Source organism: Bufo bufo, chromosome 4 (genome assembly GCF_905171765.1).
Source record: "Bufo bufo chromosome 4, aBufBuf1.1, whole genome shotgun sequence".
Classification (NCBI taxonomy): domain Eukaryota; kingdom Metazoa; phylum Chordata; class Amphibia; order Anura; family Bufonidae; genus Bufo; species Bufo bufo.
In genome coordinates this window covers 98,481,227-98,497,595 of record NC_053392.1, presented here as the reverse complement: position 1 = coordinate 98,497,595, position 16,369 = coordinate 98,481,227, and the positions used below count along the sequence as shown (strand labels likewise).

Sequence of the window (16,369 nt, the reverse complement as noted above, 5' to 3'; positions counted from 1 at the left end):
CAGGATGCTACAGAAGCCCTGGTTGCCATGGTAACATCCCTGATGCTGTGTGCACAAGGCACAGAGCAGCAGGGACAGTGTGAAGTCCTATTCACCCTAATAGAGCTGAATAGGACAAGGGATGAAAGATCCCAGGTTCTCGCCCCTAAGGCTACTTTCACACTTGCGTTCAGAGCGGATCCGTCTGAGACGGATCCGCTCATATAATGCAGACGGTGGATCCGTTCAGAACGGATCCGTCTGCATTATATTGTAAAAAAAAAATATTTTTTTTGATGCGGCCCACATAAACTTAAATTTTTTTTTTTTTTGGCCCATGTTAGCCTTTGAGTTTGACATGCTTGGTCTACAAAGACCCCCCATCGGATGTTGTTTTTTGCATGCAGGGGAGATGTAAAGACGGCCGTGGAAAGATCCGGAAGGAAACCAGCATTGGGGACGCAGTTAAGTATGCCGAGTATCGTGGGTCTGGGCATTGTGGGAGGGTTATTCAGTCTTTAAGGAGTATCTTAAAGATGGCTAATAAATTAGCTTGAGGCTTTACCTTCTTATCTTTTCACGAACATCTGGATTCTTAATCTCATTTCTCAAGTCTTCAAAAGTGTGCACAGACGAGAGATTGCAGAACACCCGGAAGTCGTGATATGGTGGTATTCCATGGTCACGTCCTCTTTGAATGTTGATTGCTGCCAAATCCAGTGCTACAGCATGTGCCATTGAGAAGAGCTTTTCTGTCAGTTCTGTGTTTAACAACTGAGAAGTAACACGCATTTTGCCTGCAACCCCTATAAGGCCTCGAAGAAGAGGATCAATGCCACCTTCATTTACAATCCTGAATGGAGAGAAGAAGGCCTTGTGTAGAGGTAGATGACCTTGTGGAATTGGTTGAAAGTTTTCATCTAGTCGGAAAAGAATAGGATTGATAAGTGTGTGACCAAATCTAAAGGCGGCTGTGGCAAACTCATTAAGAATCCCAGAATTTACATTGGGGTCATAACCGTTATACTCGCCAAGCATTTTCATGCCGACTTCTCCAAAAATCTTTGGCAGCCAATGTGCATACGTTATGTGTTGCATTTCAGCGCCAACTATCTTGCGAGTCTCGTGGTAAATTGTGTCACCATCCCAGTGAGGGTTTAGTCTGAGTAACTCTGCAGCAATTCTATTATGTTCTCTAAACCACACTGTATGCATGCTGGTTAGACCCAGCTGCTCATTTGCTCGAAAATCCCCAGCTAAGAAGCATGGAATAGGACTTTCATTTTCATCTCTCATGCACTCAGTAGGTGGCCCAGTTGCAAAAGGTAGAAGTGGTTTTCCAGATCTTTGAACAATGCCCTGCTTTAAGAGGCCTCTGTGACTTGCAGAATCTCTGATCTCCTGGGCTTCATGATCAGAGCTTCCATAGACATTAGACGCATCAATGTAAGAGGTCAACTGGTTCATCTGTTCCCGAGGATAGACAGAATTCATTAGCAAGGAGGTCATTCCACTTCCACAAACTGGACTTGAACGCACAAAGAACATGCAGCGAACATTATTTCTGACTCGTGGATCATTTGGTGGAATCATGACAGGGAAGCATGGGGCATCATTTGTACACACTGAACTGCAATCCTGGCCATCAGAAAATCTAGCCTGGCTTAGCGCAACTACTGTAGAGTCCAGGTCATGATCAAGGAACTGTCCCCACTGCATTAACATGTGAGTAAATTGTTCATCTGGAGTTATTGTATGAGTACCAATCAGAGTTGTAGAAACTGTGCGTGGTAAAGGAAGAGGATATCCATTATAGGATCTATCAGAACCTACACCCCTTGGTAAATTAAATCCATTCTCATACACAGATTTTATCAATCGTTCAAAAGCTGTCAAAGATGCTCCCCACATAGGATGCTGGAGGTTATTACAGGTGCCGTCATGGGTTCTGTACTTCTGATGAAAGCACATATTAGTGCAATTGTTTATCCGCCTGTGAGCTCTACATCCTGAGAGATTGGCAATTAAGTTAAGGTACTGAGGTGATACAAGATCGTTGTAGTGATAACCTAAAAAGGAAGAAAAGAAAGAACAGGTTGTAAAATAGTGAAACTCTAAATGAAATTGAAGATTTAGAAAATGACCCAGAAATTATCCACCAACCATTATTAATTACCTTTCTATTTCAATCAAACATTTACCCCAATGCTGCTGCCTCAGCTGAGCGCGGACTGACTGCAGGCTCTTTGACTTGAGTCCTGACCAGATGTTTTCCCGAGTCTTCCTGATCAGCGGTATACTGCAAGTGCATTCGAACAGGAAGGCTCGTAAACACATCCAGGCATGACCCGCAGCCATTCAAAGCGCAGCAGAGATGTCAGCATCAGGACATGACTCCGGTCTGAAGGCTCTGGGATTTTCAAAAAAGCCCAGGGAACCCCTTTAAAGGCAATGGATACTTTTGGGAATTTTTTTATTTATTATTACTGCATTTTCCATTTTGGTATAAATCTAATATATAAACACAAACAATGTACCCTATTTTTCTATACTGGAAAATTCTTTAAAGTCAGATGGTGATGTGCAGGACACATACTATATCAAAAAAGCGTTTACACCTATTGTTAGTGTTTAATCGTATCATGTATCTGCTAAAACAGAAACTAGCAAGTTATTAAAGATGGAACACAAATATGCAAAAGCGCAAAATTGGTCAAACCACCCAAGCAACATAGTATATATAGTGGTTGTGTGCCAACCTTCTCCCAACAGAAGAGAAGTATCAGACTTCCATGTCACATCCTACCATCTGTGAAGACATTCACACTTGAAACAAGCATGAATGTATGGGGTTTGGGGTGGAACAGCAGTTAAAGGTGAATTGCCATCTGAACAAAGAATAAATTATCACCTTAGCCCTACGCAAGCCAGCACTGATTCCTGAAGAACAACAACAAGACAGCAAAATTCATGAGAGAGATCCTAGGTGACGCCCTAAGGAGAGAAATTACAGCACGAAAAGCCTTCTCAAATGCTTACTTGTCCCATTGAGGTCAACCATCAAACCATTCTGAACATGGTCTTGGATAAGCTGGAGGGTTCGCTCAAATATTTCCCCTGCTCTAGCTTGTTCCACTGTATATGGATCTCTGGGATATCGGAAGAGGGCCAGTAGGTCATTTGGAGATCGGGGGCGACTAAAAGAAATGGAAAAGTAGTCAGAAATGAGAGAGTATAATATAATACAATGGTACTTAAGTTATTAAGCAGAGTGTCCTGAAATAGAACTATGATGGAGCGGTAGAACGCGTCACCGTTCCAGCACTGCGATGAGTGCAGAGTGCATGTATTTACACAAAGTTTGTCTTCTCAATTGTGGTCTTAAGTGATTTTTGCAGCATTTTATGCAGTGTGTTAATGGTTCTGCAATCTGCCACTCCATTAGTTTATGTTCACATGCTGCAAATCAAGGCAGAAATGTGTGAAAACAAAATCATTTCCATGCACTGGAATGGGATGGTTTCTGGTGTGTGGATTTCCATATAGAGGAATGGGACAGTCTCAAGAATTTCTGCACCAAATCTGCCATTTGTAAACACACACTTATCGTTGTGTGTGGATGTACCCCAAGTCATACAGGTTTGTAAGGCAAGCGATAGCAGAGTGTTATACATGGAGGTAACTTGTCATTGGCCACAACTCATGATATGTTATCTGTGATTTTACAAAGGACAGCAGGTAGACTCATCACAATGCATGACATTTATACTGCACGCATTTGACTCTTAAATCTCATAGCTACAAGCAAGTAAAAATAATAATAAACTGATCAGGTTGGCAAGGCTATTTGAACTGCCTCAAAACACTGGCATCTTAGTGACAGATTGCAGTCTTTAATAAATAGACTGCAGCCTGAGTAAAGATGGCCTTGACTTGCTTGCTTTTTTTCCAGCACTTGGTATAATTAAATCATTAGTCACCTAGTAAAACTGGCATGACAGCCGGGGTATCTGAGTGCGGGCACCAGCGCCTGCATGAGGGAGGCCTTATTAGGAAAAGTCTTTGTAGATCATACCACCGTGATGTCAACCTATAAATGTAAACAGTATATTCCTGGCAAGTGACCAAAGAGCAAGGCACATGTGCTTCATTGAGGGAAACCATATTATTATCATTCACATTCACAGATCCAATACCTCTCGAATAAATGGGACCTTGTTGAATTTATTGCCCTGTCCACTGTGGCGATGGCTTCATTAATTGATACAGTAACAAAGGGGTCCCCAGTACGGCTGACTTCAGGAACTGAAAGAAAAAAAACACAAAAAAAACACCAACATTAATGTATGTATGTATGTATGTATGTATGTGTGGTTTCAACCCCCCACGCACCTCCACCAATTAGCTGTTTGGGTGTAGCTCCATCACTGGAACTACACAGCTCCATTAACCTTGTAGTGGGGGGAGCTTGTTACTACAAAGCCGTTCCTAGTCAACGGGAGCAGTGCCGCAGTGCACGGTTCATCACAAGGCTGATGAGTAGATATATCGTTTCGGCACTGACTTCCAGCGACAGAGCTGCAGGAGCATGACCGATGAGCTAATCATGGTCTGTCCTGATGATAGGCCATCAATTAGTAAAGCCCGGACAACCCATTTAAGTCCACTGTACAGTTCTGTAATCTTGCCCATCACCTTCCTTCAGGCAATTACTGAGTATCCTGTGCACTCAATAACAGTGGTCTTATGACATATCAATCCAAGGCACTAATGTGAGGCTGAAGGTAACTACTAACTACAAGGCAAGACTTAGAAGTTTTCATTCAAAGAAAAAAAAACACGGAACAGCGAAAGATCAATAGAACAAATTATCTAAGGAGGCCTAATGACTTCCAGGTGCAGCTGTCACTTCATGTAAACTTAACTAATTGCTAAAAGAACTAAAAGATACAACAAAAGGGATGGAGCCCTGAGGCAGAAGACAATATTTCACTCCTCTTAAATGAGAAGACGCAGTTAGTTATTACAGCGATTAACACTTTCAGTGTAGTCATTTCAAGGCTGGGTTTCCATTTTGAGGTTTTTCATGCTGTTTTTGAAGCCAGGGACAGACCATAAACTGGGAACAAATATAAAGGAAAGACTAGGCCTTCTCTTTCTGAATCCACTTCAGGCTTTGGCTTCAAAAATTGCATCAAAAAACCTGATTGCCGAAACCCAGCTTCAGGGGCTGTTCACATAGCATCATTTCATCACAGAAAGTGGCACGGATTTCGCACCCAAGAGCCAATAGCCATTGCCTTCAATAAGAGGTCCAGGCTTACAGCCCCAAACTTGCCACGAAAGGACATGATCGCAATCACATTAACAGAAGCGGGCCTCCAACTGAAAATAATGGGAGGTGGGTTCCCCCATGGCCACCTGTTTTTTTGGTACAATATCCGTGCCTAATTCTTCCAGCAAAAGACACCCGTGTGCTCCTGGTCTCCAGCCTGGTGAGGACATCCTCCCCATCTAACATGTCCCAATTCCAAAATCATATGGCCTACCCCGACTTTGAAAGTAGCATAGTTTCATTTATTAAATGGAAAGACCACTTTTGGGCAATCATTTGCTACAATTCTGATCCACCATTGTTAATGTCAGGAAGTAAGATTGTTGAATACCCCCTAAAATAAAACTAAAATGTTGTGTAAGCAGAACTTTATGTTCAGAGCATATCCTGGAAAATATTCAAAATGTGGTGAATATAAAAACCAGATGTATGAAACTTTAGACGTTTCAGTTGCATAAGTTGTCCATAGGAATTAGTTGTAAAACAATTACTGTATACAGTGTGGAATGACTTTTTTGTTTTTAGAGTGGTCAACTTAGTCTACATTTTCTTACACAGTGAGGGAAAACGATATATCAGAAGGTCACATTTATCGTCTGCCCGCCTCATAGGGTGCATGGTCCCTAATTCTCTGTACGCACTAGGAACATACTGAACCATAATCTTTTTTTACTTGCAGTTACTATGCATGTATAATGGACAAACCATCACCAAGAGAGCTCCATCAAAAGCGTCAAGCCAAATACATTTACTTTACATAAGGAACACAGAATATAGTGTACTGTGACATCAAGCAGCCTAAATTTAGTAAGGCTGTACTGGGGAACAAGCTGAATAACCAATACTATCGTCAAAACATTTAGCTTCAATGTTCAGGTGTGACTACAGATAAGCCCCAATATCTCACTCCCAACAATCTCAAGTGACCAAAAAATGTGAAATATGGGGGAATTTGCCAATTTTCCACATTGAAGAAATAGTGGTCATATGCAATTTTTTCGTTTATAATTTTTAACTTCTCCATCTGTTGACTATTCTGAGTATTTCGGACACGGAGAGGAACTTTGGCCCTTTCTAAATTATTACGTTTAGTCGGGCTCCAGCTACAGGGCAGGCAACATAAATGTATAAAGGTTACTAACTGTGTCTTACCTGTCACGGACAGAACCATGCTGCTGACAGAATAGCCAATGCTGTTTCTTGCCACACATTCATATCGACCCTGGTCTACAGGGCCAACATCACGGATAGCCAAGTAGCTATTTGGGCTAATGTGGAATTTCCCACTTTCGGTTACTTGTATGCCATCCTACAAGACAGCAGTGCACAACATTATAAGTTATCCATATAGCACCAGCAAAACTAATATTTTGATCTAAAATACAAAAGCACTTAACCAATACCTACCAAAATTTTAGTTTGCAAATTCACAACATTTAAACCCCGCCTTTGGACATGCCTCAAACCTGACCAGTAATGCACAATTTGGGCCAGTATTCACCTCAGCACCTCCAATTTTAAAACCAGGATAGGCTGAAGTTTGCAAGATTGGCTCTGAAAATTCATGAAAATCCCAGGAAATCTGGGATTGTTAGCCCTTAATGACCACCATAAAAAAAAGAGACATACTGTTAGTCACTAAGGGATTTAACAATAGAGCTGAACACGGAGACCTGACAGTAGGGCTTGGATCAAACCTGATACCCTATTGACTTCAGTGGCAAGGGGGCAGGGTAGTTTAATACCGAGAGTCTATCCTAGGTCATCAGTATCAGATTGGCAGGGATCCAAACCCCAGCACCACTGCCCATCAGCTGCTTGCAGAAGCTACCATACACTGGAACACAGGGGCGGATTGGCCATAGACCTTACGGGGAAACTTCCCGATGGGCCGATGCACAGGGGGCCATCTGAGCCGTCCTCGAGGAAGTTTTTGGGGATGTATTTTGTGCTGTTGGCAGTATTTTGTGATGGACTGTGATGTTTGGCTATGCTGGGGTGGTATAATGTACCACAATATGGTATTTGTAGCCCTGCCTTCCATCAATTTGGACCCAACAACGAAACGGGGCCACTTTTAGTATTTTTTCCAGGGCCACTTTATGTTCCCAGTCCGCCCCTGCTGGAACACCACAGCTTCAAGGCTCTGTAGTGGTCATGTCCACTGGAAGAGCACCGCTCCGGGGCTCTGTAGTGGTCACACCTGGTTACTGTAGCACTGCTCCCACTGAATGCAGCCACCAAACACGGCCACTACACAGTACAGTGGTACTGTGGTGTACAGCATGTGCTGCAAATAGCTGATCTGATACCGATGGCCTAGCATAAGGACAGGTCATCAATATTAAACTTCCAGTAAACCCTTTAAGTGTTTGCCAGATAATTCTAAAGCACTTTATATTCGAAATTAATAATAACACCTGAGCTTTAACAATCTACATTTCCAATATCCCGAAACTAACTCCTAATGTAATTTGTTACCTTGTTCCATGTTATAACAGGTAAAGGATCTCCTTGGGAAACGCAAGGAATATGAACTTCAGAACCGACCTCCACAGTCATGTCACTGGGCACAGTAGCAAACACAGGGGTGACTGAAAAAGAAAAAATCCCATTTAGACTATGCATGGAGAGTGGAAAAAAAGACCATTATATAGTGTTTTCATACGCCAACGGGGAGAAGCAGCAGCGGTCGTATGGGGAACAGGAGCTGCGCAGGGAGCCACGTAAGTATATTCATTGTGAGGCGCCCGGGCATATGGGGGGCATTTAATAGTCTTGGAGAACCCCTTTAACAAAACTTTGTCGCAAGAGGCACTTCTATGCCATCCTCGCCACTTTCCATAGTGAGGGAGGGGCCACCGATTCATTTATCTTTATTTACACCAGTTTACTGGTGTAACCAAAGACAGAAATCTATGGCAGCCCGTAGCTGTAGAGGTCAGTCTAGATGCAGCGACTGAGGGAGGATGCGGATAATTTTGGCAGATAATCGCTAACGAGCGTTCGCATGAACGCTCGTCAGATTATCTGGCAGTGTAATAATCGATCATTGGGCAAGCCAAATCTTTTGAAATGTTAAAAAATTACCATTTGCAGGCGGCGGATCGTGGTGTCTAATAATGATCTGCCGACGGCAAACTACTAGACAGTATGGGGATGAGTAATGACATAGTGATTGCTCCTCTCCATGCTGTGGAGGAGATTGCTGCATGTAAAAGCAGCGGTCTCCTCCACTAGCGAGCAGGTGATTGCCGGGAGGGAACTCTGCAGGGAATATTGGTTTCCAATCACAGGCTTCTCTGGGAATACAGAGTTCTTAACAAGTGCCAGCAGCCTGCCTCTCTAAACGGAAGATTCGTACTATGCTCCCTGACACTCTGCACTGCCTTCGCCATGTCTATGCTCTGGTCTCCGGACTGTTTCCATCCAGAGCTGTATAAGACTGGTCACTTGTCCTGCAGCAGCCAATGACTGGCTTCAGCCGGTCACTGGCTGCAGCAGAGAATCTGGTGAGGCAAAGTTTGGGAGGCTGGGGAAACTTGCCAAAAACTCGGTATTCCCAGAGAACCCCTTTAAGATGTTAGAGTAAAGAAGGGTCAGGCGTTCTAGATTTCAACATCCCTGATCCTTGGGCTCTCAAGTACGCTCCACTATGTGGACTCTACATACATCTAGATTTCCATAGCTGTGCTCCTGTATTGGCGAGGAGATCAGGCAAAGAGAACTGCAGCGGTTACTTGGCTGAACACTGAAGTGCAACAAAACTTGGAGTTGGCAAATATCATTTATTCCAAGACGGCTGTGGAAATAATAAAATGAGGAAATACAAGCTCAATTACTTAACCATTTATCTCACTAGATGTTTGGAAAATCTCAGACAATGTCACTAACATTAGTATTTCGCTAAAAAAAAAAAAAAAAAAGAAAAGAAGAGCCAAGCAGCAAAACCAGACAACCCATGGACAGGAAGGAAGCCATTTCCTACAATCTAAGCAGATCCATTATTTCTAATCCTAGACATCCCCTTCAAGAATAATCTTTAATAGGGCTGGTGCAAGCATACTCCTCCGCATGATCTGACCTTCAGCATGGAGATGCCACTGCTTGCAAAAAGTTTGCTAATGAGATTGACAGACTCCCTTGTATGTACACAGTGGCTGCTAGGCCTAATAATGGGCCATGATTTCCTGTTCTGCACAGGTAACTTAAGGAGCCATCTCATTATCACCAGAAGCATAATTACAATGACAAGTAACACCTCTATATAGATAACACAGGATCCACCATTCCCAAAGGGTATATTACAGCTTATCTGTTCCCTCCTGACCTCTGCACCGGTCACAGAGCAAGCCTAGAAAATTCTTCCATACAAATCAATAGAGTCAACTCTTGACCATTGTGTCTATTGCCCATGTGGCTGCTCTAAAAGAAAAGGAAATCTTAACATACTTTTAGGCCTAGTGACCAGTGTGAAAATTCCAGGATTATATACAACTTTTTTTTTAAAATAAAAGGTAGTGACATAAAACAAAAAAAAAAAAAAAAAAAAAAAAAAATATATATATATATATATATATATATATATATATATATAAAAATACCTGTTTAACATAAAAAGTTATTTAAAGGGATATTCCAGTTAGAGCAGGTTAGGTGTTAGGATAGGGGTTAACTATTAGATCTGTGGGGATCTTACTACTAGGATCCCCATAGATCACAAGGACGGGGCTCCGTACCCCTTGGAGTCCTCCCTGATATGGACACAGCAGCTGGTCAGAAATGCGCGTCCCCACTCCATTCATTTCTATGGGAGCTCTAGAGATAGCATGGTACAGTCCTGTGGACAGAGGATAACTTTCTCTAACCAGAATACCGCTTTAAACAAAAAGTCATTCGATGTGATGACACATTCCCTTTAACACTTTGGCTGACATGTTTATGCATACTATCGGGCAAACTATAATATTTCAACCTTTTCTAGTCAGACACAAAAAGATAAAGGTACTTGCTGCGGGTCAGTGAATAGAACTTCCATAATTTACCACATGCACAGCAGAAAAAAAAAAAAGAAAAAAAAAAAAAAAGACCATTCAACGGTCCAAAGTAATAACCAAAATCCACACACCACACTAAGTTTACAGATGTACTGAACTCCACAAAACATTTTCTGTACTGGCACAATGCAGGCCGCTAACACTACCAGAGCGGTCAGAGTCCATCAGCCTGGTCCTTGGTAGCGCTCCTTACCTCTGGCTTGTACAGTCAACTGTGCTGAGGTACTTTTAGATCCCACAATATTCACAGCCTGACACTCGTACTGTCCTTGGTCATGTAGAGCAACACGAAGTATCCGTAAGGTCCCAGACGCCAAGATTTGATGTCTTCTGTCAGCAGACAGCTGGTTTCCTAACAAGGAACACAGTCATTATCCAATAAACACCGTCTCGGGAAAGTTTATTCCACATTAATCTCAAAAGGATTAGGACATTATAGAAAAATAAAAGGACACGGCTCAGTCGTAAACTGAAATGCACTGTAATATTCTGAGAGTCATTTCCAGCAAGAAGGAGACAATGGATCAAAGAGATAGATGTGGTCTGTTTTAATTAGCAGGGCTATACATGATCTCAGATAGGATATATATGTTGTTACTAGGGTTGAGCGAACCCAAACTGTAAAGTTCGGGTTCGTACCGAACTTTATATAAATCACTGAAGAAAATGCACCAAAAGGATATGCCACTGACTATACTAGCTGGTCATACAAGCAGATATTAAAAGCTGAGACTTTTGCCAATATATTCCTGTCAGGAAAATATCAGAGCTCATCATGCACCACGTCACGGTCACTCAGCATGGCACGGGGTCCTACCACTACGCTAACTGTGGTGTGAACACGGTCTGAAGGTGATGTAATCCAGCTCACAGCCAAACTTCCACACAACCGCCTAGCAGGACAGCCAGTGCAATGTGAACAAAGCCAGACTGTAAGCCACACCCATATCAGACCGTGTGATGGAGGTTTTCAGGTGCAAAGGAATGTTCAATTGCCAGATGAAGGCACATTCAATACATATAAAACAAAACCACAGAATTGGCAGTGGCCAATATGGGGGAAACTGCTCAAGCGCACCCCCAAACACTGTACGTGTTTCTCATTGGGCGAGCAGTCCCACCGCATGTGAACCACAGAAATATCGAGGCAGATATGGGGGAGCTGCTCAAACCCCAAACACTGTAGCGTGTTCTCATTGGGCGAGCAGTCCCCACCCGCATGTGAACCACAGGAAAATTATCGTGGAGATATGGGGGGAGCTGCTCAACCCCAAACACTGAGCGTGTTTCTCATTGGGGGGAGCAGTTCCCACCGCATGTGGACCGCAGCAAACGACCATCCCGAGCAATTAATGCATACAAAGGAGGATGTGTAGGATTGCTTTTGTGGAGCATGTGGACCGACGCTTGGCGACCTCCTTTTGTACGCAATTAATTGCTCGGGATGGTCGTTTGCTGCGGTCCACATGCGGTGGGACTGCTCGCCCAATGAGAAACACGCTACAGTGTTTGGGGTTTGAGCAGCTCCCCCATATCCCCCATCACTGTACTTATCACTTCACTGGTAAAATCAGTTTCCTGGAGACAGCTTTTCAGCTTCACCAACAGATCAGGTTACAGTCACCCACAGAAGTCTAAGGAGAGGAGATGGGGAAGAGGGAGCAGGAAACTAGCCGCTAGCCTCTCTCTGTAGCAAATTCTAAGAAGCAGCAGTAGCATAAGGGACAGCAATACTTAGTAGTATAGCTACAAATCCAGCACTCTAGTGAGAAAGAAAACATACTAGAGTCAGCAGCATCTCTGACTAGACTTTCATGGGCAGCACGTAACCTAATCCCTCAGTTAACTGATAATTCATCTCCTCTCTTGAAAGAAATTGAAATTGTATTCATACGCTGCACAATGTACTGCCTAAATGTTGTATAAATCTTTATAAAATCCAACATTCATCTGTGTGACTGCATACACAACTATACTCTGTTCACATGGAGAGGGGATTACTTAAATAGTACCTTTCATGGGATTATGGGTTACAAACTGGTATGCTTACCAGATAGGGCGGCCCGTACAGATGCCAGCACTTTTATTTTTCTCTAAAATATCCCTCTGTTCCAGCGCTGTGTCCCCTGCTGTTTTTGGCACCTCATATGTTAAATTTAGAGTATCGGTACAGGGAGGAGGAGATGTCCTGGTTTCTCAATGGGCATCTCCTTCTTCCTGGCCGTAGTGCGGTCCATTTGCAGCAGAGTGTGTTACAGCCAAGGAGAAAAAACAGCTCACCTTCTCCCTGGCTGTGACGCTCTCCGCTGTGATTGGACTGCACTACAGCCAGGAAGAAGGAGACGCCCATTGAGAAAACCACCCGCCTCCTCCTTCCGATACTCTAAATTAACATATGAGACGCCAAAAACAGCAGGGGACACAAACCGGAACGCCATGGGTAAAAAAAAAAGTGCTGGCATCTGAAGGGGCCGCCCTATCTGTTTTTTTTTGCAACATCATCTACTTAAAGAAATGAAACGTAATAAATCAATTGTGCTCAAGTGGAAGGTGCAGACTGGTACACATGGGCTGCGCTCCAGATTCTGTACAAACAGTTTGCATTCTTTTACTTCAGGGTCTCCGAATTTAGATCACTCTGACTTTAGCACAGGGATTGCTCAACCTGCGGCCCTCCAGCTGTTGAAAAACTACAACTCCCACCATGCCCTGCTGTAGGCTGATAGCTGTAAGCTATCCAGGCATGCTGGGAATTGTAGTTTTGCAACAGCTGGAGGGCTGCAGGTTGAGCATCCCTGCTTTAGCAGCTCGTTTTCTTGTAGACCCTTTATACAGTTCTGTTACCTAACAAAAGCAAGACGTTCTCATTGGAAAATCTGGTTAATGTAAGCAGTGTAAGTACACTAAATATATATATACAGGCAATCATACTTGACATTACTTGCTAGGAGAGCAAAAAGGAAAAATAGTAATAGGAAGGCTTTGCGGCAAACAGGTTCTCGTCTGGACACATCAACCACCTAGACTGGAACCTATCAACCGGTTTACTACAGAAAAATGTACACTAGAAAATGATATTTCTAAACATGCCAAAGCTCTAATTTAAAAATTAAATAAAATTGTGTATGCATAAGAGACAATAGAGGTCAATGACAAAGATCTAACCTAACACAAGACCTTCACCGTTCCACTCTTTGCCATTTGTGAAAAACAACATTACAATGTTTTTGGCATAACCAAACAAAATGTGAGCTATAGGTTCTCTAGTGTACAGTATGGAGTGTATGACAGATATCTTATTGCCTCCCAATACAGCTTTTGTTTTACCTCCTTTGGTCCAGGCAATTACTGGCTGTGGGTTCCCTTGTGCTTCACAATGAAAATCCACCGTATGACCTTCAAAAACATTCCGATCCTGTGGAACAACCGTAAACTGCGGGATAGCTGAAAAGAAAGAGGAACAACCCATGTAACCGCTTTGATTTTTATGAAACGTGGAGCCTTCATTAAGGCACAGTACAAAAATCAGATGTACAGTTTTATTTGTATTTGCAGCTTTAATTTTCTTTTTGTCAAGCTTTCATGCAATATAGCAGCACATAAGAAACCAAAGGGCAGACATTTTTTGAAGCAATCACCAAACAAATAAAGACAAAGCAAAAAAAGTCAAAGTAGGGAGGCTCAACACCTGGATGGAAGGGTAACTGTGGGTTCACTGCTCACTGGGTCACCCACCCAGTTAAAGGTAAGAAAATGTAGCAAGGAAAAGAGCAGGCACACCACCTTCTGGAAAATAATGTATTTGAATGTTTATTCAGGCTATAATGCTCCATGCACGATTTAAAACTCAATAATACAGGATATCACATAATAAAAATGTAAATAATAAAAATCACTCAATAAAAGACACTATGTTCAGAGGTCTGGCGCCCTCATAATATACGGACTCCAATGCATACAGTCTCCTGAAACGTGCCACAACTGTGGCAAAAAAGGGTATCCATCTGTAACACAAAGGTAAGCACCACTCTTCTCATAGACCGCCCGATATAGTCTGATAAATAGTTGCCAAGCTTATTAGATGGTCTCAGTGAGACTCTGACCACTCCGTAGTGTTTGTAGTGTCCGTTGGTGTGTCAGCAGAATCGCTTACTCACGTCTCTGCACGGGCACCTTCCAAAGAGTAGGGAGTAGGATGTTATCACCGAGACGCTGAATACATGTGTTTGGAGCGCTCGGCTCCGTTGCTTGGGGGGCGTGTCCAAGTCAGGTGATCCTGATAGACAGATCAGGTGATCAGATCAGCTGGTGCAATAGAAAAGTCATGTGGTACACAGGTCCTACACCACAGCAAGAGTCTGTATCACAGGTGCCCAGGTCCTATACCACAGTAGGAGTCTATCAACGATGGCCACTTCAAGAAATTTCTTTTATATCCACAGATTTCTTCTGTACTCTAGGTCCGGACCAGTATTGGAAGTGGAGAGGGCGTAGTTCGCTAGACGCGTTTCGAGGCAACTTGCCTCTTCCTCAGTAGCTACCGAACTGCACTCCTCCAAACATTTTATAGGGTTCATAATTGGAATTCAGATAAAATCTAGAGTCTAAATTAAGACTCAAATAAAACATTTAGTGGATTCCAGATATAACGACAACACAGTGAGTGAGGATCCAATCAACTTACATATGCATAGTGTTAAATATCATCACATATATTATATGACAAAATACAGCACAGCAGGAGGCTATAATATATATGCGCGTTTCTTTTGCGTTTTTCTCTCATGTGCTGTATTTGATCATTTATACTCCCTATTCAATTTATAAGCGGATCCAAGCCGCAACTATCAGCAGGTTAATTTAGTATACACAATTTCAGCAGATATTTTTTGGCAAATATTTTTTCTTAGCAGATATTTTTCTCACTGAAGGCAGATATAATGGAGCCTGGGAGCAAGAGGAGATCAGGGTGCTGGAATAAAACAGCCTGACCCTGATGTCCCGTCGGTCCCAGGCAACCCATAGATTATAAAAAACCAAATACTTCTAATTCTGCATTAAGACCCTTCGGAACCAGCGAACCAAACTCAAAAATCCTTCTCGACACTCTGTTGATAGACGGAGCACACAGCGTGCAGGGTCAGATTACTGACAGCCAGGGACTAAGTAAATTATTAAAGCCAGGTCCTCCCCAGCAGCTGATAACAGTGCCTGGGCTGTGTGCACTTCTCCCTGTCCCTGCACTTGGCAGACGCTCCCTCACTCAGCAGAGCTGGAGAATGCAGAGTTGGAGCAGCGCAGACCAGGGAAGGGAGATCTGCCATCTACTCAGTGTATAAATGAAAGCAACATGTGGTAAGAGGACCCCTTTGTGCTGCAGAAGATTAACCCTTTATGGGGGGAGGGCTCTGGTTACTGACACTTTTGGGGGGCTATTGTTACTGGCTAGTGAGGGCAGGCGGGATTAGCCTCAGGGGGAGGGCAGTGGCGGCCATCTTAACTGAATAGTGAAATTGCAGTTTTATGCAGACTGGTTGCTAAGGGCTGAATCTTATTAAATATGGGGTAAGTCAGTCTAATAGTAACTGATTCTGGAATATCATGTTATTAGTAACTACATACCGTATTTTTCGCCCTATAAGATGCACCGGCCCATAAGACGCACCTAGGTTTTTGAGGAGGAAAATAAGAAAAAAAATATTTTGAACCAAAAGGTGTGCTTTTGGTGGGTTTTGAACTAATTGTGGTCTGCGGGTGGCGCACTGTTTCATGGGGGATCTGCGGGTGGCGCACTGTTTCATGGGGGATCTGCGGGTGGCGCACTGTTTCATGGGGGATCTGCGGGTGGCGCACTGTTTCATGGGGGATCTGCGGGTGGCGCACTGTTTCATGGGGGATCTGCGGGTGGCGCACTGTTTCATAGGGGATCTGCGGGTGACACTCATGGGGGTCTCTGGATGGCACTGTTATGGGGATCTGTGTATGACATATCTTTTTT

General features: G+C 43.1%; 1 protein-coding gene across 1 annotated transcript in view; it reads right to left on the bottom strand.

Annotated features, from left to right (window-relative positions):
* Positions 1 to 16,369, bottom strand: part of PXDN (peroxidasin) — a 117,818-nt gene that overhangs the window by 14,062 nt on the left and 87,387 nt on the right. The window contains exons 11-17 of the mRNA XM_040427572.1: positions 13,699 to 13,815; positions 10,565 to 10,723; positions 7,796 to 7,908; positions 6,467 to 6,623; positions 4,176 to 4,284; positions 3,019 to 3,176; positions 545 to 2,048 (exon numbers count right to left, since the gene is read on the bottom strand). Of these exons, the coding sequence (XP_040283506.1) occupies positions 545 to 2,048; positions 3,019 to 3,176; positions 4,176 to 4,284; positions 6,467 to 6,623; positions 7,796 to 7,908; positions 10,565 to 10,723; positions 13,699 to 13,815 (2,317 nt within the window). The remainder of the gene's footprint in view (positions 1 to 544; positions 2,049 to 3,018; positions 3,177 to 4,175; positions 4,285 to 6,466; positions 6,624 to 7,795; positions 7,909 to 10,564; positions 10,724 to 13,698; positions 13,816 to 16,369) is intronic.